The sequence below is a fragment of the Lethenteron reissneri genome, chromosome 20 (genome assembly GCF_015708825.2).
Source record: "Lethenteron reissneri isolate LAM-NWPU_2019-01 chromosome 20, ASM1570882v1, whole genome shotgun sequence".
In the NCBI taxonomy this organism is placed as follows: Eukaryota; Metazoa; Chordata; class Hyperoartia; order Petromyzontiformes; family Petromyzontidae; genus Lethenteron; species Lethenteron reissneri.
In genome coordinates, this window is record NC_083798.1 from 16,660,722 (window position 1) to 16,687,722 (window position 27,001).

General features: G+C 42.5%; 1 protein-coding gene across 1 annotated transcript in view; it reads right to left on the reverse strand.

Annotated features, from left to right (window-relative positions):
* The window catches only part of LOC133344886 (acid-sensing ion channel 1-like), an 81,898-nt gene that overhangs the window by 25,816 nt on the left and 29,081 nt on the right, over positions 1-27,001 (reverse strand). The window contains exons 2-4 of the mRNA XM_061555187.1: positions 11,456-11,606; positions 3,577-3,704; positions 429-579 (exon numbers count right to left, since the gene is read on the reverse strand). Of these exons, the coding sequence (XP_061411171.1) occupies positions 429-579; positions 3,577-3,704; positions 11,456-11,606 (430 nt within the window). The remainder of the gene's footprint in view (positions 1-428; positions 580-3,576; positions 3,705-11,455; positions 11,607-27,001) is intronic.

A 27,001-nucleotide genomic window follows, 5' to 3' on the forward strand; every position in this document is an offset into this window, starting at 1 on the left:
AATTTACACTTGTAAGGCGCATTTCATCCATCGATCCATGTGCGCCATTTGTGGTGACCTCGGCTCTGTCTTTCTGTACTATTTTTCTTTACTTATTTTTATTTCACCGGGTAAGGCCCACTAAGCTTTCTAGCTCTTTTACAGAAGCGACCTGGCCACAAACGATAGCTCATGTGTAAATTTATATCAGTCAAATACTCTCAACGCATGTTTCTAAAAGTGTAGGGAACCCCCAGAGGACCTGGAGAAAATCTAGATTTGAAATTATCGTGACTGCAGAAAAATCCATGCAATCGCGGGAAGAGAACATGCAAACTCCAAATATACAGCAGCAGGTGTCAGGCTCGGGATCGAACCCACGACCTCCTGTATACCAGGTGAGGTAGTTAACATCTCTGTAGGCCTGGACGCACGGACACATGGCTCACCGGGCATGTGCACCATACGACAATTGCAATTTTCGACCAGGTATCGCGTCTCGCAGTCGATGCGACACGCTGTGATGCTGTACGTCTCGAAGAAGTCCGAGGAGATGGGCGTGCTCTTACAGTCGCCCCACGGTGGCGGAAGATAAATCAGCTGCGAGGGGGGAAGGGTCAGGAAGGCAGAGAAAAGGGCACGTTGTTGTTGTTGTGGGAATTACGACGAATGAAATGGGATACAATTTGTCGGGATGGTGAGTGAAGTGATGGAGGGGGTGAATGGGGGGGGTGTGTGCGAATACAGGATCGGTGGCGGGAGGGGGAAGGTTATACGGGGACAAGGGAGAAAAAAATGTGAAAACAAACTATGACGTGTAATTATCACCCATTTTCCTGACGATCAATAGAACCAACAGCCCATTTCTGTTGAGTGGCCTGCTGGAATTGTATCTGCAAATGCTGACAAAAATGTAGATATGTTTGTTGCTTTATTTGTTCGTCACCGATAAGTCACGTAGCTGATCTGAAATTAGAGCACATCGACACTCGAGGCTGTGATGCATAGCCCGAGGAAGAATAATTAAAATCTAAAAGTGATATATTTGTGCGAACTCTCTTAAACTTGCAGGTCGTACTTAAATATCTATTTCAGTTGCCCGAGGTGCCGTCTCACAAACTTTTCCTTTGAACAGACGAGGCCTGTTTACTAACCTTGTGTGTGTGTGCGCTTGTATATCTCATACTACCAGATATACCCGGACACAGCCATAAATAATTGTTTAATTTGCATGGAAATTTTCCATTTGTTAAAAGATTACAGCCACGTAAGCGGTGCTACGACTCGCTGGTGGAAATCGGGCAGCAGTGGCCGTTCGCTTTACCGCCAGGGTTGGAAAAAACACCCAAGATTAATCATGTTTCAATTAATTTAACCTCAGCCCATGTTTAAATAGATGTTGATTACACGCTAAATCGATTAATATACAATTAACGGAATGTTAAACACAGTTTCTCTGCATTCACACGTGTGTAATGGGGTTTCATCCTTGGTGGGTAAGGCACTTGGTCATAAGAACTGTATTTAAATTGTCTTCCAATCAACAGATTCTGAGGATGGTGAATGAGTGGCAACATTTTTTGGAAAATCAGACATTCAAAGCTAATACATGCTCCTAAGCATTGCATACTTTTAATTTCAGTTACAGGGACTCCTCCACTTACGAACGAGTTATGTTCCAGAAGTCTGTTCGTAAGTCGATTTGTTCGTAAGTCCAACTTTACTCCTGTCAATTCCAAACGTTGTACGGCATGTACACCAAACACGGGGAATGGCTTTAAAATGTATAATCTCCTGTAGATATAGATGCCATTGGCTCTTCATGTTCTGCAATAGGAGATTCCACACCGCCATCGGTTGCGCAGCGGTTAAACTTATAACTGTCAGTCCGAACGGGCAACTGGACATACGGACATGTTTGTTTCTATCTATGAAAGTTCGGAAGTCGAATGTTCATAAGTAGAGGAATCTCTGTACTAATATTGTGGCGCAGTGTTGCACAGCTTTATGAGTCCTACGAACATTGATCAAATTCTCAGCCAAGGCTAACATCGATGTCGTGTGATGTCTGAACAATTCCTGACCCTCTCTCCCCTTCTCCAGCACGTCCTGACCAGTGCGGTGAAGTTTGGTCAACCAACCCTCATGGCCGACATGGCGTGAGGAGGCACTGATCCAGCAGTGGATTGACACGTTATAATAATATACTATTGTGATCCATTATCATCATCACATGGCATTACTGTACATCATCAGCAAATTGAATGGTGCTTTTAATACAATCAGTACACTCATAACAATATACAGTAACCTTAACATTTGGATATTGTGGCTGATTAGTATTTCCTTGGCTTAATGTCCGACTTACACACACATGGTAAAGTTGATGCCCAATGAAGACATCTATATGAAGTGGGGTCTTTGCCTGAAACAATATAAATTATCCGCTGCTCTTCTGAGCCAACAAATATTTGCCAGAGTACTGGCAACAAGTAAACATCATAACAATTTCTGCATCATCAAAATAGTTCCAGTTCAGTATTGTTAATGTAAGCGTAGGGGGGTATAGCAATTAAACCACCTCGTTATTCAATTAATTGTCTTGATTAAAGAATCAAACATTTTTTTCAGGATGTGGTTAATTGTAATGGGTCATGTAGGCCTATTCCAAACAACATAAACGAATAAAAAAACTCAATTTGAAGCAAGCATGGAGAGCTTAAAATTCGATATCTCTCTGATGTGGTTTCATGTCATGTACTTCAAAACCCCATAACGTTTCAGACAGCTAAACATCGCAAAGCAAGAATGCCTACTTACTGTAGTCGTAGTAGTATTAAGAGTCGATCATCAATTTTAATCAATGCAACGTTACACCCATATTGAGCATGTTCACGTGCCAATTCTAAGTGGCCACGAGGAGGCTAGAGTTATTCGCAGACAATACCCCAGTGTTTGTGTCTGAGGACTGTGCTGCAATTGGCAAATCCTAAAGAGTGTATCAAGAAGGATGTGGCCCAGCAGGGGCTCCTGATCCATGTGGCTCTCCCTTCTCTTTATTCAGCCCCGGCCTCGTCGAATACTGCAATGAATGACGTTGGGTCGCATTATATCCACGTGAAGGCACCTCTGCCTGGATTACATGAGTAGCCCCTGGAGTGGCTATTTTATTACTTCTCCCTTCTCTTAGTTACACACACACAGGGCGTCTAAGCAAGAGTTCCCTGCAGAAAGACCTCTGAGGCTTACGTGTCAGTCGCATCACCACGGTAATGTTTACAGAACACACACACAGGTCACGTGCAGTGTGTAAAAAAACATTACAGGATATGTATTGGATTGCGGCTGTGAGCACGTGTGAGTGAGAGCGCGCGCGTTGTTGTGAGCGTACATTGCCGTGTGCTTGCGTGTGTGTGTCTGGGTTTGTGATCGTGAGTTGCGTAAGCATGGCGCAATTTGTGCGCACGCATAGCTCTCGGCACGATTTGTGCGCACATATGTTGAGCGTGTGCCCGGGTTGTGTGCCGATGCGTTCAATCGGGGGGGGGGGGGGGGCTTTTGCATTCCTGGCACTCGTCGCCGTCGCACCGAACTCACCCGCTGTTCCTGGCACGACACGAACGTCTGGAAGCCTGGCGAGACGCCAAAGCCCAGTTGGTCGATGAGCGGAGGCTCGTCCTGGCTGTGGATCTGCACCTTAATCCCGGCCTCAAACGAAGTCTCGTCTGCAGCAACAGCAACATGTCAAAAGTCCCCGATGGCTTAATAACACAATGCATAACACAGCAATATGGCCCTGCCAGGGTATCAAGAGACTCGGGGTGTATGTGAGAATACTGCTCTCCAAAGGCAATGTTGGAATCCACTGGTAATCACAGCTCCGTGGGTTTCTGCGGTTGTGTTGTACAGCTCCCTGATGTGTTTGCTGGTTTCTACCCTGTGTTGTTTGGCACCATGTTCATGTTTCGCTCCACATGATGGGAGCTTTCTTCAGGAAACTAAATTCAGTTTCCTGAACTCCCAGCACTTGCACCAAAACTCAGTTCAGTTCCAGAAGGAGCAAAACGTCAAACACCAAAATACAAGGTACAACCCGACAGCACATCAGATAATGATCTACTGATATCGTGTCATTCCATGCAAATGACACTTGTTGATAGGTATCATTTCTTACACAAACTCAAATTAAACCCCGTGAAGTTTCCTGAATTGACTTTGAAAAAAGTCTTGCACCTGGGATAAAATAACAACTTTAAGCTTAAAACACCAATTCAAATGCAATCTACGCATCAAAGGGTGTGCGTTAATAGGTAGTCGTAAAGATGAACAGCCCCACCGCCGGGCTCCATGAAAGCGCTTATTAAAATGGTCGAACATATTTCTGCGCATTTCTCTCTGCAGCACGAGATTGGAAATAGAATAGAATATAAATCCGAAATAGAATAGAATTAAAGTCATATTCTTTGGTTCTTTCGGTAAAGTCACGTACATAGAAAATTTATAATGAAAACGAAAGTGAATAAAAATAATAAAGATACAATAAAAATAATAAAATCAATAACCCAAACTGACGCCTACCTAAAACCTGATTCCCACCACCATCCATCAAAGAAAAATTATCTCATCAAAACGCTACACCACAGAGCTAAATGTATTTCAATGTATCTCCGACCATGAACACCTAACCAGTGAACTCAAACACGTACACCAAGCTCTCAAGGCGAATGGATATTCTGACTACACAATCCGCAAAGCCATCACCCCAACCGTGAGGAAGGAGCCATCTGAGGATGCAATCAAAACCATCACCCTGCCATACATAGCAGGGGTAACCAAAAATATTTCCATAATCATGAACAAACACAAGATCCAGGTCCGATTTAACACAGTACATAAAATTCGTGATCTGATCCCATCTGTGAAGGACAAGATTCCTGACACGCAATATCCCGGCCTCTACAATCTAAGGATTCTAAGCTGTATCTGCGGCAGCAGTTACATTGGGGAAACTAAACGACATGCCTTGTTCGTGAGCATAAGGCAGATTTGAAACACGGTAGGACCAATACTTCTGCCGTGACTGATCATTATTTTAATGCAGCTGGCTCACACAAAATGTATTTCTCTAAGGCGATGGTACTTTGCAAGCTCACTGGCTATCAACAAAGATTCGTTCATGAAGCCATCCATATATACAGACACAGACACTTTTTCAACCGAGAGGATGGTTATAAACTCAGCAAACATTGGAAAGATGTCATCAACCACTTTGGGTCATGACTTGATTTGTGTTTTCTTGTCAACCTCCACCGTCATCAGCGTGGGTGTGTGGAGCGAGGTGCAAATGTTTGCCTGGCGGCCCTTTTGATTGGTGTAGACCCACTGCGTTGGCGTTGCTTTCTCCTACATTAACATTAGCTGCCCTGCCCATGCTGCTGACACACGTGGACTACATTAACATCAGCTGCCCTGCCCATGCTGCTGACACACGTGGGCTACATTAGCATCAGCTGCCCTGCCCATGCTGCTGACATATTTGGGCTACATTAACATCAGCTGCCCCACCCACGCTGCTGACACACGTGATCTACATTAACATCAGCTGCCCCGCCCACACTGCTGACACACGTGGTCTACATTAACATCAGCTGCCCCACCCATGCTGCTGACACACTTGGGCTACATTAACATCAGCTGCCCTGCCCATGCTGCTGACACACTTGGGCCACATTAACATTAGCTGCCCAGCCCATGCTGCTGACATGTTTGGGCTACGCCCATTCCTGATGACGACCGCTTGTGTTGCGATCGAAACGTCGTGGTTTTTGTTTTTATTTTATTTTTATTACTGAAAGAACCAATAATAAGTATATTATAGACTGCCAGTACGCTTACTCAGGTTAAGAACCAGGCTAAAGTCTACGTTATAAACTGCCAGTACACTAATCCAGCTTAATAACCAGGCTACAGTCTAAATTATAGACTACCAGTATACTCACCAAACTTAATAACCAGGCTACAGTCTACATTATCGATTGCCAGTACACTCACTCCGATTAAGAACCAGACTAAAGTCTACATTAGTGTTGTTTTTGTTTAGATTATTTAAAAAAATTGTATTCACTTTATTTTTTATTATAAATTTTCTTCTACCTACGTGACTTTACCGAAATAACCAAAGAATATAAATTCCTGCAGTCACGAAAGTTTTAAGTCAAAATTTAATAAAATTAATGTTAATAGAGGGGAGGTGAAATTAAGGTCGTTGCTTGGCTAATATGTTTTTTTCTAATGTACCCTGATACATGCATATCACTCAAAACAGACCACGGACCAATATATCTACCTCAAAATTACCTTAAAATTACCTCAATATTTCACTTTAACAATATTATTAGTTTGTTCAAGACACTCAAATACCGATATAAGATTTTCGGGGGGGGGGGGGGGGAATGATTCAATAACTTATTATATCAGTGATCATCGTAAGCCATGATTAATCCACTGCTGGTTGAAGGCCTCTCTAAGCTGTTGCCATCTCTCAAAAGCAGCACACGAGTTGATTTCATTGCCACATTTCCGAGGCAGAAGGCCTCTCAGCAGCATTTCCTCCTAGAACTTCCACTCTCAATATTCTCGACCACTGGCTAGCATCCCTTCAGTTCACATGCCTTGCCCTAGCCTGCACATTTCCCCTCAGTATTTCCGTGTAAATAGATGATTACTTGATAGACACAAGTCCAGGAACAGCAGAGAATAACACAGGAGCCTTCATTGATGTTTTTGTCACTTGGTTAATATTTCTCAATATCTAGATCTGAAGTTTTCGTGACTGCAGGGATCCATACTCTTTGGTTCTTTCGGTAAATTCACGTGGGTAGAAACTAAAATAAATAAAATCACGACGTTTCGATCGCAACACAAGCGACTGTCATCAATTGGAACAGATACAGCAGCAGAACTGCTGACCTTACACTTACGTGACTTTACCGAAAGAACCAAAGAGCATTTCTAAATATGGTTTGACTGTTCTAGTTTTCTCTCAAAGAGAAACCAAAGTCTCCAAGGGCAAGGGCTGCAGTTAGGAACACATGCGAAAGCTTGATAATGTGCTAGCACGTGAGATTGTTTGGAGGTAAATATCTAAAAACTATTACAGCGAAAGGAAAAAAAATCACCTTTCTCGTAGCATTAGAATTAGAATATTCGGACACTCAGGCACATGTGCGTATGATTGGCAGCTGCTCTCCCCTGCTAGCCTAAAGTACCATCACTGAGGACTTGGGTAAACTTAAGATATTAATGCAAAACCATTTCACTTATTCAGCGGAAACCCCAAATGGAAACGGTTGTGTTCTAAGACCCTATAGGTCGACTGCCCTGGTAAAACCTCTAAAGACGTAAATTACATAAAAAATTAAGATACGTATAAATCAAACAAATACCACCCAGTGTGAGTTACCCTCTTTTATAAACGTGTTTACTAAACGCCTATACTAATGTGTCATTTCAGACATTAAAACAATGTAAACACTCTAATGTATTTTTTTTACTTCACAAATTGCCTCTGATTTACGAGCGCGCATTTTTTTTCAAGGCGACCAGGGTAATTGGGTCCATTAATCAGATGTTTTAGCCCAACGTTGCTATGAAAATCCAAATAAATCATTGACTCTATTGCAGAAATGCCATTTACAACATTATGACCCTTTTCCTCCGCACGACATGGCCATCGCGCTGGTATGGGTATAATTAAGAAATGCAATGGGCCATGGTGTGTTATTGTGTCCCCCTTCAGGCCTGTAGCTGCTTGCTGGGATCAGGACAGATGGGTGTGCTGGTACTGCTGGTTGTTTTTACAAGGGTAAGATGATGAACCTTTTCAAGGTGGGAGGCCATGAGCAGGCTTGAGTCGGGGCCACACAGAGAACCGCCAGGTGATTGCTGCAGGCAGTGAGCTTTGTGCCAAAAGAGAGTACAATCCAAAGTCCTTGACGCTGGTTTGTTTGTGATATTTACACCTATGTTAGAGTCTCCTCCATGGCTTCATGGAAGTAATTATGGGAGATTTAGGCACCATGTAAAATAACTTTTGTCCGTGAAGCTTTGTGCTGTGTACGTACGTTCGTCAACACTGAAATGCCCTTTCACGAGAAATTATTTCGAAAACTACAACTGTACGTTGACATTGGGTGCTGATGTTATGTTAAACAATAAACAGTGTTGCAAAACATACATTTCTGGAGACGCTTAAATAAGCCTCTTCACTTCATCATCTTCGAGATCTTTCATAAACTCCTGCACGCACTCTCTACTCTAGCAACCAAAACGGTGTTGTTGTTGAAGCCCCGAATAAACCTTTGCTGCCTTCAGAGTCTGGAAATAATTTTTTTCGCAGCTGTCCATGTTGACCCCCTTGCCCCTGTTTCAAGTCCAGGCTCAAGACCTTTATTTTTTTAACCTCTGCCTATGACTATAACTTCCTGTCAATAAAAATAAATCTGCTCGTTCTGTACAGTGCCGTGAGATGTGCTTGCATCTAGACACGATATAAATCCAAATTGTACATTGCATTTATACCGTGCAATAAATAAGCACGTGCCCTGTTGTATGAAGCAACCCCCTGATTGGCCTCTGACATAAGAACTGGACGAGGCAGATACTCCACAAAAGAAGCGCATTGGAGCTACATTCAGTAGAAGCTCATGGAACAAGAGTCGCTGACTGCATGACACAAAGAGACCCGTTCTTTCGGGTCTCTTTATGTTCACAAATATTTTTTTAAATATATGTGAGAAATAGCACGAAACATACATAAAATTGAGAGATACTTAACGCCATACACTGATTACAAAAATAACGCGAAAATAATCATGGCAATGAAATATAAATTTAACATGAATAGCTATTAATAATATAAATAATGTGGCGGTGTTGCGGTATTATGCTCTTGAGCTGGGATTTTTGGTGGAGCTGTGTGAATACCCTTGACCTCGTGGTTTCTTAGTTCTTCAAAAAAAATGTTGAGTGGTGCAATTCTTCAAAGAGAGAAAACTGGGTGCGTTTCCCATCACAAGGGGGTTAACTTAAACACGTGTATGTGACCCAGCACGCACCAATTTCAAGTGTGAGCGGCCCCATTCCACTTTTAACAGAGCCCGTGGCTTCATATAAATTCTAATGAAACTGCACAAAAACATAGAAATATTAAAATATAAAAGGTATTATAACTGAGCAATCTTTTTTTTAGCTCAAAATGCTTCAGCAAGTAACGGAAATAACCTTGGGCTGTTACTGATCAAATTAATCGTTCTGCGGACCAACTGTTCCGACAGAAAATCTAAGCGGGAGCCGTGGTGCAAGGCACCCACAAATCTGTCCCTCCTACTGCTACAAAGCGTGGCATAACCGTCGGCTAATTGCCAGAACATTCCGCACCAGCAATTGCTGTTGTGGTGGCGACATGAGGAAGCATTGATTGCAGAGTGCTGGGAGTGTTTCTTATATCTCCGGAGAGAGGCAAAGCCATTTGCCACCCCATGCGCACACCTAATCGCGACACAAAATGCCACGAGCGATTTAAAAATTCAGAGGTTGTTGCTCAGGGCTTAGTTCCTTCAAAAATCTTGCCTAGAATTTAATAAAATTTGATGGCTCTGCACACACAAAACTAATTTACATTTCACAGTTGCTTATTTTCGTATTATGTGTTCAGAAACTCAATGTACACAGCGTAAATAAATATGCCTGCATCTGTACTGGAATAATAAAATATTGCTTTTAAATGAATTGTGCAGCACAAAAAATAATATCCTTTTCAGTTTTGGACTTGTATTAAATGTCTAGTTAGCAGGCATGGCTGAGATATGCCTAATTTACATTTAAGTCCCAATTTTCGCCTTAGCCTGAGCGTAATTACCGTGTGGACAGACAAAAAGCATGCAACCCCACGACAACAAAATAATAACTGTGCATTGAGAACATTTAGCAGCATCACAGTAATACCATTAAATGCTGGCTTTTAGGTGTTTCGTGTTGTTAAGATGCTTTGAAAAGGGTAAGTCGTGGACATCAACAAAAAAATCCATGCAAGTAATATTTCGCGATATTAAAAGAAACCTTACTTCGCTGTCAGCATTGGTGTTGAAATGTCATGGGGAAATAGCAGTTCACAAATATTGTTGTGGTATTTTCTAGTTTGACTTGTAACAGTGAGCAGAGTGGTGGCATAGCGGACATCGGACTGTACTATCAACCCGTCAACCTGAGATATCCTTTTAACCCTGGACACAGCTAAGTGTAGCAGTGGCCAGTGATAGCTAAACCTGTCCACCCCCCACTCTACTAACACTGACCAGAATGGTAAAGTATGTCACAGTGGATTGATAAAGGTCTGTAAATAACAGCAGTGATGTGTATATCCAATGTATGCGCTTGGATTGGCGGTGCAGTGGTATATCTGCAATGCGCTGCACATCAGGTCACCTGAATCTTGATTCCCAGTCGTGGCTAATGTAAGTGACAAGTGGTATCTGAAACTGTCCTAAACCTCCTTTAATTCAACTGAGCTTTAACTAAGTACCTGCTACAGAATGTGAACAATCAGCAATGGTGAGACAAAGGTGGCTAAGTTTGGTCCTCATCACATTACCTCTCCATGCACTGTAGCATTTGCTCTAAAAATCTAGAAGGTTAGGAAGATTTGTCTTTGTGTGCCTTTAAGACTATACAAAGATCACTGTGTTTGTGTCTGCACGATGTGTGTTTGTTAATGAAGTGAGAAGGGCAGAATGTGACGAAAGGAAGCGAGAGAGGTATGGGGTGAGGGTGGAGGGGAGTAATTCTGATAGACGTGACAGTAGTGATGGAGAAAACAATGAATAAGTGAGGAGATACATTCTCGCTTAAAAGGGGGAGATAAATATGAATCACAATACAAATTTTGATTTGTTAATTATATGAATGCATTTGCATCTCAAGACGCCTTACAAAAGCTGTGGCACATGCTCATTCTTGGGGGACTACTGAAAAGATGTCGATGAGAATGTCTATACACTACATGAGAAGCTAAGAAAACATGTCATGGAGAAAAGACGGCCAGCGATAGGCACAGGAGAAGAGGAAGGTCCTGAGCCCGAGCTTAAACAGGAACAGATAGTTGGTGAGGGAATGTCAGACTCTAGGCGTAGACCTGGTAGAAGGAATACATTGAGACCCCCTGTACAATTGACCCTCTCTTTGTAGCTCAGTGCCTGGGCCCCTGGTGCAGTTACACCACCTGCACACTCGATATCTACACCACTGGTTTAACGTCTTGTACTAACATTATTGCAGTCAAAGTTGTCAGATATAAATGTATGTATGATGAACTTTTTTTCACACCGTACACAGCCAACCGTGCTAAAAATGTGGTGCGTCAGCCTGGTTAGATGCGTGTGCGTGAGGGACGGTTGTGAAAATAGTGGCTGGCACTGACCGTTTTCGCCCCACACAGGAAGGTACTCTTCCTGCTGGATGTCCAGCATGATCTCCAGCCCGTTCCCCATGCCGCCTTTCACCGTTGTCAGCAGCGGCCGCCCGCCCTTGCCCGAGTTGAACGTATAGCACTTCCCATAGCGAGTGTACACCTGGGCACCACACGCACCACAACACGGGGCATTGCACGGGTGGATGTGGCTGTCAGTGGTGATGGTACAAGGTAAGGGCCCATGGGGTGGATGTGGCTGGCAGTGGTGATGGTGGAAGGTAAGGGCCCAATGGTGGATATGGCTGCTGTCACTGATTATTGTCATTGTTTACCCTCGATAGCCTCACCGAGCCTCAATACTCTTCCTCAGCAGGGTCATGCCAGGTTTTTCGCAGTAGGCAGCGATGTTCAGAATCAAAATCTTTATTTAGACTGGAAGAATCCGAGGAGCTATGAAACTATTTTTGACAGTTGTCCGGTAAGGGGCAGGTCAGAAAGTTACAACAACAAACAATACAAAACCGATAGGAGTGCAAAGTATAGGAAAGCTAAGCAAGTGACTAAAACGAATACAAATAGATAATCTATATCTGCACAAATTGCTCAAGTGCATCGATTTTTTCCGATTTTTCAATACCACATTTAATCCAAATTGAGTACTTTGCAGGCACATGTTCAGCATTGTGATGTTTGGCCAATACCAGTTACATTGTAAGGTCTTTTTTTAAAGCTATGGGAGGAAACCTGCAGGACATGGAGAAAAAGCATGCAAACTCCAATCTCTTTGGAATGGAACCGAGGCCCTTTTTGCCCGGGAGCACAAATTGTACCACTGCACCACCCTGCTGCTCAACTGATGGCTCCCAGGGAAGAATCTCTGGGATTTGAACTAGAATGGACCATATATAATTGGAATCTGCACCTTCCATGGCAGATCCACAGACTACCTTCACAAGTTGGAAATGCAATGGAAGCTCGGCATGCAATTGGCCGCACAGCAGTGATCCATTGAAAACTTCCAATATATCAACGGAGCCATCGAAGCATCCACCGCACATCAACCAAAGCGATTTGTTGGATGACTAGACTGGGCATAGACTAATAACTTGTTATTCATGCAGCCATATGCAAGAAAAACTAACGGACACACACCATAGGTGTCGATGGGTACTCCTTTAAAGCATGAACACTGACACAGATTCATCTCTGAAATGCACTCTAACACAGCGTTTCCCAACTCCAGTCCTCGCTACCAACCATGACAACCAATCTTTTTACATCCATCCTTAAATTCAATCACGCTGCCTATGACCAAATCATTCCAGGATGCACTTGATCTTGTCAAATCTAGGACGCTAAACTGAGTTGAGGATGGATAGTTCTTAGATGGGCAATCACCTGAGACTACAAACTGCGGGTCTGCATGCTGGACAGCAGAGGGCAAAGTTTGCTTAAATAACCCCCACGATCAGCAAGGCTTGGAGAGGCCTTCATCCAACAGTGGATTGACAAAGGTCTGTAGTGTACACACATGCATATTGCATGCACATGATGGCTGGTAATATGGGGCGGCGTGGGGGTGAGGGGGGGTTGCGAGGATGGGAGTTGAGAAACGCGGCTCTCAAGTGCAGTGCAATGTTTTTGAAGAGTGCAGTGTTGGTGCTAAAATATCTTCAATGTCAGCCCATTTGAAGTTCTGCTGACAGGAAGGGTTTCCACGATACATTGAGCAATGAAGTAATAGGCATACTTTTAATGTCACGTTTCCCCAAACTTTATGACAGCCCCTCATAACTTTGGCCAGAAGTATTTGCATTGTACTGTGTGAGCTTGGCCAATACAAAGACTTTCTAAGTATCATTGTGCTCGCAAAAGGCCCCTGGGAGTACATGAGTGATTTGAAGGTATTATGCAATGTGCAGGAAAAGCGCATAAACTTTCGTTGATGTTGTTTCCTGTAAAAAAAAAATTCCCATAATAACAATTTCCAGTTAAGTAAGACTGCAGATGGACCAAGCAGTGCTCCACTCTTCACTGTATGTACCGGTGAGCTGTAAAAATACATTACATAAATGCACCTTTTAGAATGAATCTATTTGTAGAAGTGAAGAGACTTCAAGGAACAATTCCATGTCTTTACAATCCCCTTGATTCATTCAGCACATGAATCCCCCTCTTCTTGGGTTCTTGCTTCAGACATAACCATTTGTGCTGAATGAAGTGTGAAATTACAGATTTTTTTTCAAATGAAATTCTCAGTGGGCTTTCCAACCCATCTGTCACTTGCGCCTAAGGGCAACTTTGAGCCAAGCCGAGTGAGTTGAACAACTTTCCATCCGTGTCTTGCGCAAACATTTATTTTAAAATCCACACATGAACTGGCCCAGAAAACAAGTTGTGTGTGCTGTCTGAGGAAGATTATCAGCTCCTGTTGTTTTTCTCTTGCATAGGATCAAATTTGATCCCCTCTTGTTGTACAGATAAGCGTGCCCTGCTGCACACATGGCTATCTGTGCAAGTTATACCCCCATTGATAGACGCTGAGCTCCCGTTGTCAGGCGGCACAACTGCGGCAGCGCACGGCGCTCAGGGATAATTGTAAAAGTGACACTCATGATAGATGCCTTTTTCCTTTTTAGATTGAGCAATCTTGGAGCAATGGGCCCGAATTTCGCTCTGTGAACAGATCGTCGGGTGTACGCATGCAATACCTCAAATGTGACCTGAATTAAGCAGAGTGCAGGACCACCGGGCAGCGCTCACATCCGAATTTAAATTCCAGTCACGTCGTCCTAGGGCAGCAGTTCACAACCCGGTGATTGTAGACCCCCTACAGCTGCGTGAAAAGCTAATCAGCCTGCGGGCGGTCCGCAAGGTCCCAAGGTACGCCAATGAAAAACGACAACTAATAGAGGCCAATTGACATTGGGAGGCAAAATATCATCCTGTAAAATACGTAAGGCCAGGATAAGCAGTTTGACATTTGGGTGTCTTTGAGGATGGTACTTTATGGATTTTAGAGAACACGCAGGGGTAACTGCTATGGCCATCAAGACAGCTAGAGTGTTTAAAGATTCCTATATCTGCCAGTATGTGCGTGTCTGACACTGAGCAAAGCAGCTTATGTGTCAATCAACAACACATCATTCTAAGGGTGACTGTAAGTCATGGTCTTACTGGGCCACTGCAACTCATACAAGACGTCTCCTTGTTCTGGCTGCCAAAGCTGCAATTTTGGTCATGTCTAGATGCATTGTTGAGTTGTAACCTGAGGCTCTTGTGAATTTCACTATTTGACAGCCATGATTAATGCAGCACTCTTTTCAGAAAGCATTTTAAATGTTACGGTGACAAATATTTCCATACAAATAAATTAAATTAAACAAAATCAGCATGGGATTTCATGCAAGAGTGGCTGTATATAAAAAAACAATTATAGAGAATGATCAAATTAATTATGGTTCTCTTAATTCCTGCCCAAATAGAAGATTCACAACCACCAGGTATACATTTGCTTTTAACAACATTCTCCCTGTTGTGAAAATCCTTAAATATCTTAATGTATTTACACGAATTTAAAATAGTAAGAAGATAAACGTGGTTACCCACTCCATTGAGAATGGAGCAATGCTTTTACTTGTTTACAGCTCTAAACCAGTGGTAGATATACTACACAACGATGGGAAATGCTAGCCTCCCCATATCACAAGACACTGCTGAATTCCCCACAAAGCAGCACTCATTTTATAAACCGCAGAGGGATGAGGACCTAAGTTTACCGCCGACCAGGATATGAACTTACTACCTTGTGCCCTCTACCACTGCGCCACCTGGCCAGTTAAAACGATGGTGCTAAACATGCAAAAGGGTGGTGCTAAAAATAACATTAAATAAAAAAGAGATTACCACCCAGGCCATCTCAATCCTACACTCTGTGATCGTAGCCACAGCAGGGCCGACCGCTCTTTTAGGCACCGGATGGTGTGTCCCCTCTGGGTCACTTCACAGCGGAGGCCTGGAGGCAGAGCGCCAGGCTGAGGGAGGCAGCCAGGTGCGGCGCCTAGCAGAGGTCGCAACCGGGTACCCGATACCCGTACCCTACCCGATACCCGGCGACCCGTACCCGGCCGGGTACGGGTACGACCCTGGTGCGGCCAGGTACGGGTAGGCCGTGAGTCACTGGTGAGTAAACGTTTGTCACTCATTTCGGGTAGGGTACGGGTAGGGAACGGGTACCCGTACCCGGCCGGATGACATATTTCCAACAACTCCCAAAATAAAGAGAACTCGAGAGATAAACGACCTGAGGATATAGCAAATCAAGGCATGCTAAATGCAGTCACAGTAGAAAAGGTTAAGTAAGAATACCAGTTGAGGTGTAGAAGAGATTAGGAAAGGAAAGGGCTTTTACACTGACTAGCAGAGGTCGCAATCGGGTACCCGATACCCGTACCCTACCCAATACTCGGCTACCCGTACCCGGCCGGGTACGGGTTTGTGACCCTGGTGCGGCCGGGTACGGGTAAGGAATCAAAACCCGTTTGCGACCTCTGGCACCTGGGCATGAAACGGAGAGCAGTGCCTCGCTTCATTATCAGCGGGGCCCCCGTGACACTCTCCCTGGTGGAGCGAAAGCGCATCATCGAGTCTTATTCAAAAATGCTTAATCAAATAACACACACACACACGCACACGCCATCTGCCCTAGTGCGAGAGAAGAAGAGGAAAGACAACCATCACAAGGCGAGGCAGCTAATTCTATATATTAAATACAAATGAAGCCGAGTTGCCTGTGGTGACGTAAGGAATACGAATATATTCTATTCTCACACGAACCGAAGAAGAATGAGATCATGTCACAAACTATATGTAAAACATAATTATTGTTGCATATTAAACATCGTAATAATGTGTAAAGCAATAATACATTTGTGTAATTTTAATATGTGCGTATTATGATTGACAGCATGGACTGCAGTAGTTTATTTAATATGATTGTATGCCCTTTTCAATGTAAAAATAAACTCGGCTACTCTTGAAGAACAAGAATAATTTTAAGTTGGGGGATTGCATATTCTTGTACAGTATTTTTGTATTCATATGTTATACTAATTTAGGAAAGGAATTATACTTAAAATTAAATATTGTTATATGCAGGATGAAATTGGGTGAATAAACAAATAAATAATCAATATACTTGTCATTCTTTCTCATAATACCAACATAATACCAGCCTCCTCATTCTCAGTCTCATTTGAGCCCAAATAACTCCAATAACCAGGCAATGTTTTGTGCTTTCATTGTGTCAGTAAACATCATGGGAATAAACAACATCAATTTATTTTAGATACCTTTCCCTATAAAATATAATTGACGTGTAACCATCAATACTGACCACAGGCAACAACCATTACATTTCATTTAGTACCGTTCGATATATATAAAAAAAATCCTTACCGAAGCATTTTGCTGTTGTAAATTGTGGCAGGCTAAAAGCTGCACCATTTTGTAAATCTATTACGGTAACGAGAGGCATTCTAATACGCTCTTTGATAGATGTGCACAAATTAATCACAGGTGCCTAATGCAAGCAACGTTTAATTGTCCACATGCAGGTAATACATGTGTGTGTGTGTCCCTCCAAGGCTAAGTAAGCATCAATTGACAGCGGTAAAAAAAATGCGATCTTAATGTACACAACAAATTGAATTAACTACATTTCAGCCAACACTTTTCGGCTGATCGGTACAGCTCCGAAGGCAATTTGGAACCATAACTTTTGAACATTGCTTCACTTAAGTAGAACCCACTGCAGTGTTTCGCGAGCGGTCTTCCAATCTTGATTAAACTTCCAAATGAGTCACATTTTGCCGAAGGAATACCCCTCACAATGTTGGGAAAGAGGTCAAGAGGAAGAAATATGCTGCTTGGTGACGTTAAGACAGAAGGGTGGGATGGTGAGGGAGGGATGTGCAGTGAGATGAAGAAGAAAGCTCAAGGCTGGACAGGATGGAGGCAGATTCAGCAAAAGATCTGCCATTGGGCTGAGGCCTGAAGACACCACCTCCTACGCGGCGAGAGTAAAGATGTACAATTGTGCTGTCCATAAATTAACATACATGTGACCTGTGTCATTACTATAACATTACCATGATAATTGTTTTTTTTACCCTTCTATCTGGCAACAAAACTGACACCTTTTTTACAAGGAGTCATGTTTGCATAGACCACAATACCTGCAGCCATAATGCAAACAAAAAACATAACTCTGATAATATATGCACTGTCCTTGAATTTGATTGGTCCACACCCGAGACAGCTTTCCTTAGAGCCTAGTCTCACATGGGTTGGACCAGATGACGCCAAAAGGAGTTATGTTTTTTGTTTGCATTATGGCTGCAGGTATTGTGGTCTATGCAAACATGACTCCTTGTAAAAAAGGTGTCAGTTTTGTTGCCAGATAGAAGGGTAAAAAACCAATTATCATATTGTTTACTGGCAAATGAGGTTCCAATGGTGTAAACATTACCATGGTTTATGGAAATCCAGCACCGGGTCCTTGGCTTGTGTGTTTTCCCCAATTGGTATCAAATAGTTTCCGCTTGGGTTTTTGTTATTTACCCGGTGCATTACAAAGAAGAAGCTATAAAAATGTACGAATTTTGCCTTAAAACCTAACAATACTGACAGGACACATTTGCCTCAGTATTATGATTCATATAAACGGTGAACATTCCTGCCGTTTTCCATTTAAAATACATTTAAATATTTACACTCTATTGCCCTGAAGCGTATAACTAAATATTAACTGCTCAGCATTCAAGATAGAACACATCAACAATGCTATACAGTGTGTGCTTTCAATAACATCGACATTATAAAATGTATGCAACTTTAAATAGGTACTGCGCATGATTTTTGTGGGTTTGCCGTACGGCTCTGGGATGTGGTTGCAGGTCATAATCGTGTGTTGTTTGACACGATGTCTTATGTTGCATTGCACGTGCTTGGAACTACGGGAACTGAATGGTTTCAGAAAACTAAAGAATTCCGTTTGGTCTCTTAAAAAAACGCTGCCAGCAATGTCGAGCGAAACGTCAGGCATCATGCCGAACATCACGCGATACAACTCAGAGAAGTGTACACAGCCTATGCAATGGCCTGTTTGTTGAAGTGTATATATATGTATCTGTAACAAGTAGTGCAAAGGTTAGCACGCTGCACTACGAACCAGGCAATCCGAGTTTGATTCACGCTCACGGCTAACACTAGTGACGATTATCTGAATCGGTCCTGGGCCTCCCCTAGGTTGACTCAGCCTAAAACGAGTACCTGGTGCGATGTGTAAACATTGCCACTCTGGGGAAACAAAGGCGGCCGGGCGTGGTGCTGGCCACCCACCCCCTCGTGTGCCGTGCCCGCCTTCATAGGTGCTCGCTAACAGCACTTGCCCCAATAGTCTGTTAAGGTTATAGGAGGGATCTTGCTTTTGTTTGATATAAATGTATACAGGGTGGCCCAAAGGCAATACACTTAGAGTTATTATATATATTTTTTTAACCAATCATATTGGGTTATTTGAATTATTTGAACACGTTTCAACTTGACTGCCATTAACATGAATGCATGATGCATGAATTATCATTTGAAATGAATATGGGACTTTTTTATAATTCCAGATTCTTCTTTAGTGTACATAAAAGCGAATTGAACTCGTTCGTCTTTTGTCACTTTCAATAATAATTTTTAAATGCCATCTGAAGAAAAATAGGTATTAATAATGATAATAAATAAAATATTAACTTAAACATTAAACCATTTAAATGGTTTAATGCCAGTGTAAAAATATTTAAAATCTCCTACGCTGGTGATAGGCGTCATCAGCGTTGGAGATGCTCATTTGCACTCAAGCCCGTTGTGCTGGTGTTTCCTCAGGTGTGGACAGAGTATTTTACTCATTGACTACACTGTGGATGCAACCCGTTTTACCTTGCAGACAAATTCACAGTGTAGGTGCGAATGGAAGCTTGCACACAGCAGCAGGGCTGTCTCAGAGGTAGTGGCGGCCTTATGGGTAAATTTTCAGTTTTTTTCCTTTTTAAATTTTCACTAAACAATAAGAGTAATAATAGATTAGTGCATTTGGTATTCTCGCCATTATTATAGCATAAGACTATCACAATTGCGCTCTATTTCACAGACGAACATAGTTTCTAAGAAGCCGTTAGTTTCACAGCAGGCGGCAAAAATTGCTTTGCGTAATTTCTATTGAGTCATTTGCATATAATTTTCAAAGCATGGCAAATGTTTACCATGACGCTTGCACGCGATGGTATATCTTTAACCGCCACTGTGAAGCAGATGACACGTAGCATTTCACGATTAACACACCCGCAACAAGAACCAGGGTGGCCTGCCGGATTCGAATCACGTTCCTCTCTAACAGGCAGCAAATGCGCACCGTCGCTGGGCCACGTCACAGCCACGTGTGTGGCCCTGGCCCTACCAGCTCCGAATTGTGAGCCACCACCACTTAGAGGCATCGCCCTGGCCACCGAACATCTTCGCTCTTTGTCTGGCGCAGCCTTAAGAGCCGCATCCTTCAAAGAACAATATTAAGCCCAGCTTTCCCATATGCTTGCTGGCGAATGGCAAAGATCACAAGGCACTCCTCGCGAGAGTGGGCCTTCATGTGCGGCACTGCGGCTAAATTAAAACATTATCCCACAAGATGTAAACTATCTCACGGAGCAGCGAGCATCACCATGATGTACAAGCTAAGGGGCACTTTGGGGCAAGGCCCAGTCTTTCAGATAGATGCAACCGAAAAACACAGCTTTGATCTCGATCTTGTAGATTTGTACCGAGCCTGTGTCTCCAGGGCTGTCCAATATGAGTTTGAAGTTCTGCTCTTGAGACAAATCATTTACACTCCAATACGATCTGGATGTATGTAGTATATTAATGTGATCATATCTCAAGATGCTGTAGAGATATAGTGAGTATATTTATTTTATAGAGACAGTGATAATTCACCTCCCTTAATTGTATAAATTGAGACAATTTGATTCCAGAATAGATTATTTTGTCTCATTTTCATGATTTCTCTTGTGCCGTTTCCATTGTTTCTTTTTTTGACAGTCTCACGTTTACAATTTCGTTTGCTTTGTTAGGCTAAATGTAACGTTAGTATATAATTTAAAATAATGCGTCATTTGATGCATTGCTATAAGCCTACTTTAGAGTAACTCGTAGGTAGGCCTGTATAGATGTCATTGCAGTGACGATGCCTTGAGATGTACGTCAGTCACACCACAGTGACATCGCTAGATTGCTTCCAAAATCACTTTCAATCTTTGTTTTCTAATTAAATGAAAAGTCACACTCAGGTTGGAGGACGGCACTCAAAGCCTCGGTGCGTGGCTGCACAATGAGTGACATTTGATCCATAGGATGGGTTCCTTGGGAAAACAGCCACAATAAAACATAAGGAGATGGAGAGTAAGCAGAGGGAGACATTTCCAACATTGGATTTGTTAACACATTCCTGCAGAGGGAGCTGGTAAGAACGTTGGGTTGCTCGGTCAATGGCCAGGGTCAACGGCGGCGTGGTGTATTCCGCAAATATGCCCGACTGTGAGGGCGGGCACAAGCCAGCGTGAGTAGGTTAAACGTTGAGTTTTATAAGGGCACCACGGGGTGACCAGCCCCTCCCCTCCCCACCCAGCCCCTCCCCTCCCCACCCAGCCCCTCCCCACCATCCCCACCCAGTCCCTCCCCATCCTCCCTTCTCCACCCAGCCCGACCCCTCCCATTTTTGGATGGACGACGGACGGACGCAATAATCCCCTGTGGGCTGGTGGAACCAGGTGGTTCCTACCAGTAGAATTGCCACATCGCCCTGTTTATGTCTCTGGATATACATATGAAAATACTGACATTGGCTTAAAATGGCAACAGCAGCAATTTGATGCTGAGCTATGAAAACTTGGTGGTTCTCGTTCTTGCTGGACACAAACCAAGGTCGTCTAGCCTGCATTCAACACCAGCAGTGGCCGGCAGATGCTAAGTAATCGAGGAAGGACATATGCAGCTCCTCAATGAGGTTCCTGGTTAAGCTCCCAGCAGGCGGGGGGCGATGTCGAGCATCATGCTGAAGGACTCACGCTACAGCTTGAAGGTGCATTGGATAGATAACACGGTTCGTAGGAGAACGCAGGTGCGTTTGCGCCGGGAGCGGCGCCGGGAGCGATGCCGCTCGCGAGCGCTTCTCAGCCACCGTCTCGTGCGCGCGTCCCCATAACTCACGCGTCGCGTACCAGTTCCCATCAAGGTGCATTAATAACACAACTCGCCACGCCTCGCACGCGCCACTAATGTAGAAAAAAGTATAGAGCGCCACACTTGAACTGGAATGCTTTTAGGAATGGCACACGTGTGTGTCTTCGCGACTGCTGCATTAAACATTTTCATTTGATGCAATGACAGGGTAAGGGCAGAGTGTGAGACCATGTATTCAAATATATACTGCGAATGTATTCGCTGAAGCCCCAACAATCCGAAAAAGTGAAGCCATTTCACTTTGAATGTTACTTTTTAAAATACCTTCTGCGAGTGCAGATAAATATATAATGAAACGCTATTTTTACACCACACATGTCTTGAAATTTTTATTCAAAACCATTTACTTTTAAAAGCGATGTGCCGCATGTGAAGGGTAATCTGCTTTTTTAAACGAGGAACGGCACTAAAAACATGTCAAAAGCAATCTAATGGGAAAAGTTTTTAAAGGATCCTTTGACAATCACAATTATCAACAACAAATATAATAGGCTGGGTGTTTTGCTTGGGGTGTACCATCACATGTCAGCTCGGAATTTTGATTCATCCAAATTTTTCACTCAAGGCAGAACAGGTTCTGTGCATTGGATCGACGTAGTGTGAATTATATTGTGATGGTAATTGGGTCAAGGCTTGATCGTTTGATTGAATTCTAGAATTAGAATCTGAATATGCAGAATATGTATCAGCTCCAGGTTGAGCGGTGATGCAGTGGTTCACACTCTACACTATGAACCTAGCTCACCTGAGTTGGATTCCCAGTCACGGCTAACATCAGTAACAACTGGCACAGACCAGCATGAAGTATAGTCAAATAACCCCTATGACTGAAACGGCATAGGGATGCCTTCATCCAGCAGTGAACTGACAAAAGTTGTCAATTATTATGGTCACCGTAGGAAGCAACAATTTATCTCACTAATGGCTTCTGTTTTTGCTATTGTTTGCTTTTAGAATATACAAGAGGCTGGGGGGGGGGGGTCAAGATACGAGATTTCTGAATTGATTTTTTTGTTCATGTCTTATTGAGTGGTAGCAGATGCTTTTGTGACTCGTCGCTTTGAAGGCAAGGGTTGGTAGATCACACAGATTAGTGAAACCCACAAGCCTGCTGGGCTGTAAGGTGGTGAGTTGACAGCGTACAGGTTAGTGAACCCGCATGTATTGACCCTTGACTCTTATCCCCTCGTGTATGTGGACTATCTCCAGATAACCCTCTTCTGTCCCACAATTCAAAGCACCGTTAAAAATGGTAAAATAATTTGACCAAACATCTCAATGTAGAAGTCTTGAGGCTCACTCAGTGAGGCTTTTACGAGTAAAAAAAAATATATACATTTTATTATTTAAATAACAACAAAAATGACTCAAAACCTTTACGTGGTTATTAAAGGTGTAAAGATGTTTCATTATACCATCATCCAAAATGCAACTCGGCTCCTAAAAGGCTTCCCGAAAGAATAGTACCGTGGATGCCTCGACAAATGTCAGGACCGCTGGGATCACTGTCGTGTTCGATTGGGAGGAGACGACTTTGATGGAGATACATTTGATTAGGCATGTCGTCCTTTAGCTTTTTGGCGAAATAAAAGTAGTCCTAAATTTCGATTTAAAGCTTTCGTGACTGCAGGGATTCATCTTCTTGGTTCTTTCGGTAAAGTCACGTAGAATGGAAATAATAAAATAATAAAAATAAAACATAATAAAATAATTATCACGACGTTTCGGCCACAACGCAAGCAGCCGTCCTCAGATGAAGAACAGGTCTGTCGAGACGACAGAGTCTGAATGACAGACCCCAGGCTTGGAGCGTCTATTTAAGCTGGGAGGGAGGAGGAAGAGTGCCTTGACAAACGAATTTGCATATCAATAGGAATTTTAGCATATTTATGGGAAATGCAGATATGCGATTAGTACTACTTGTGAAATGTATAGGAGGTTTGGCGAGGGGTTTAAAGTTATGTTTTGCCCGTGAAAAGTAGTCCTGGTACGTTTTGATCAACCCTCCTATGCTAGATTGTTGTTTAGCCAGCGAATGTTGGTGCAGGCTCTCACCACGTGATGCAGGCTCTCACCACGTGGTGCAGGCTCTCACCACGTGGTGCAGGCTCTCACCACGTGGCCGCCTTGCTGCTTTGTCTGTGGTTCCTCCACACGTCTCTCTCGATCGCTCGCTCTCTCTCTTAAGAGTGAGTGGATACTGCGCACGTTATAAGTTGAAATTATTATTGTCATTATTATTGTTGCTGTAATCAATCATTAGAATCTGATCCAAATCTATTCAGATAGGATCAACTGAACCGATATAGATCAAATTTGCAAAAACATGGATTGTAACCACTCGTTTGGGAATCCGATCATAGTCTTGGCCCAAACCACTTGATCGGGTACAATTGGACTAGAACCATACAACCCTGCTATTTACAATATAAGTGAAACCACCCTTTTATTTACTACTCACACAACAAAATAAATGACTTGATATTAGATGACCGTAGTTTGGGCAAACAAAGTAAATTAGGCAAACATCTCTGTAAATGTTATAACTTTTAAAATCAATATTTCACATTCACATATGTGGTCATCTTCTTGGTTCTTTCGGTGAAGTCACGTAGAAGGGAAATAATAAAATAAGAAAAAATAATGAAATAATTATCACGACGTTTCGGCCACAACGCAAGCAGCTGTCTTTCCGACGGACCTGTTCTTCACCTGAGGACGGCTGCTTGCGTTGTGGCCGAAACGTCGTGAGAATTATTTTAGTATGTTTTATTTAATTATTTTATTATTTCCCTTCTACGTGACTTTACCGAAAGAACCAAGAAGATGAATCCCTGCAGTCACGAAAGCTTTAAATCGAAATATGTGGTCATGTTACCGTTCAGAAATGATGTTATGGTGGGCAGGAGAACAAAGGCAAAGCACTATTAAGTTGATCATATGGGAGAATTAAACACCCTCGCAACATGGGAACTGGTCTTGTCGACGCTGCCGTAAATGATCAGCACCGTTATTGTGAGAAGCATGAACACCGCGCCTGCGTCCTGTCGCTTTTCAACTGGAGTGGGCAGTTTGGGCAAGAACGCCAAGCACGAACGGAGGAGACATGAATCACTGCCGAGAAACACACGCGGACATCTTTAAAGAGCAGCTCAGCCATGCAGCTTGACAACAAAAAAAAACACATTACCTCTGCAAATTCCCCATTATGCAGCAAAACAGCTCGATCATGTTCACAATTTATTTAATTTTGATTAGGGAGAGAGAAAAAAACCTTTCTATATACACGCAAAATTAGTCTCAGTGTGTTGTATTTTTGAGGAACGTGTGTTGATGACGGTTACATTTTAGACAGCTAGCAGAAATGCATTTACAGAATATAAAAGGCTGATGCTGCATGTGGGCTGTTATATTATCAGTGAACGATTTTAAATTCAACGCGACTAGAACTTTGTTTGGCCCTCCTCCGTCTGCGTGTGATTGTTTGTGTCCATGTGTTGGGTGTGAAGATGGGGAGCGGTGGCGCAGCGGTTAACACTCGGACGCTACAAGTCTGGCGACCCGAGTTTGATTCCCGCTCACGACCATCACCAGTGACGATTATCTGAGCCGGTCCTGTGCATCCCCTAGGTCGACTCAGTCTCAAATGAGTACCTGGTGCGGTGTGTAAACATCGCTATTGGGGAGACAAATGCAGTCACATGTTGTACTGGCCACCCACCCTATCATGTACTGTGCTGGCCTTCATATTTGCTAGCTAATAGCATTTGCCCCTATCGACCTGTTAAGGCTATACGGGGGATCTTTGTCTTTGGTACGGAGATGACACTAATTGTGGCCATCTTCCAACTAATTTCCGATAATGACCTAGTCAACATAAATGTGAAAATTATTAAAATTTAATGCTATTGAAGGCCATTACAAGTTTGTTTGATAAATACCAAAAGTGTTATTTTAGCAGCTTTTCAAATTATTTGTTATGATTGAACCCTCTAAATATAAAACATGTGTAGGTGAATATGTACCCTATAAGTCAGAAAAATACAGTTTTTTATTGGATACCAATCGCAGTATCATTAAATAGAGGCAGAAATATAAATGCAAATATAAATTAGATGAATAAAATTAACATTGAAATTTTTAATTGAATTTTAAAATAATTAACACAAAGCAAAATCACTCTTTAATAATTCACAAAGTGGCAGACTGCTCGCTAAATCAAAATAAATTTAATATCGTCCCCCAAGATCGAGCTACAAAATGATATATAATTTAAATGCAAAACACTCTCAAATTAAAATAATTACTTAAAAATTAGGGATCGTCTGCACACTCAGACACACATAAAAAAAAGTCTCATTAAACAAAATTCACGTGGAAATAAATATTTTAAATAACATTACCATATGCATGCATGTTATGTATATTATAGGATGTTAATTTTATTGTTCTGGCCTAAAATACACCAAACCACCATGAACACTATTGTACATGTGCACAGGGGAGTACGAATTCTACGAGGGAAAATAACACACGAAAAGCAAATGGAAATGCCAGCAGTAATTATAAAAAGCATGGCCTTGATAAATATGCCAAAGAATTAGATTAAGGGAGTGAACTATTGTTTATAGTGCTATTCTTCGCCAATCTCACGCTCGCTTATTTTTCCACATTGAACATATCCAATTAAAGAATGACGAACCATGAGCGCCAGGGTCAAGTTTTATTGCATGCTGTTCTCGAATGTGCTTTTACGCAAATTGTTTGAAACAACAATACTGTCCTATGAAGACCGCTGGATGTATTGTTCAGGGTTATTGCTGTTACTGCAATCATACAGGATGTACAAAACCTTTTGTTTACCGTAAATACGAGCAGACTCTAATGTTAAGAGGTTATTACTTTGGTTTGAAGCTTTCGTGACTGCAGGAATCCATACTCTTTGATAAAATAAAAATAGTTTTCTTTTATTTTTTTTCTACCTACGTGACTTTACCGAAAGAACCAAAGAGTATTAATTTGGTGTTTTTCTTTTCCCTCCATGTTCCATTAGAAAATAATGAAGTAATAATGGGAACGTTTCCAATGTTCCAGTATTTACCAACTGTAGAACCACAATTAATAACACAAGCTGGCAGGACAATCCATTGAAGGAGCCTATATTTTGTCAAAGCATTCGCCTGTACAAAGAAACAACCATAACAAACACAAACG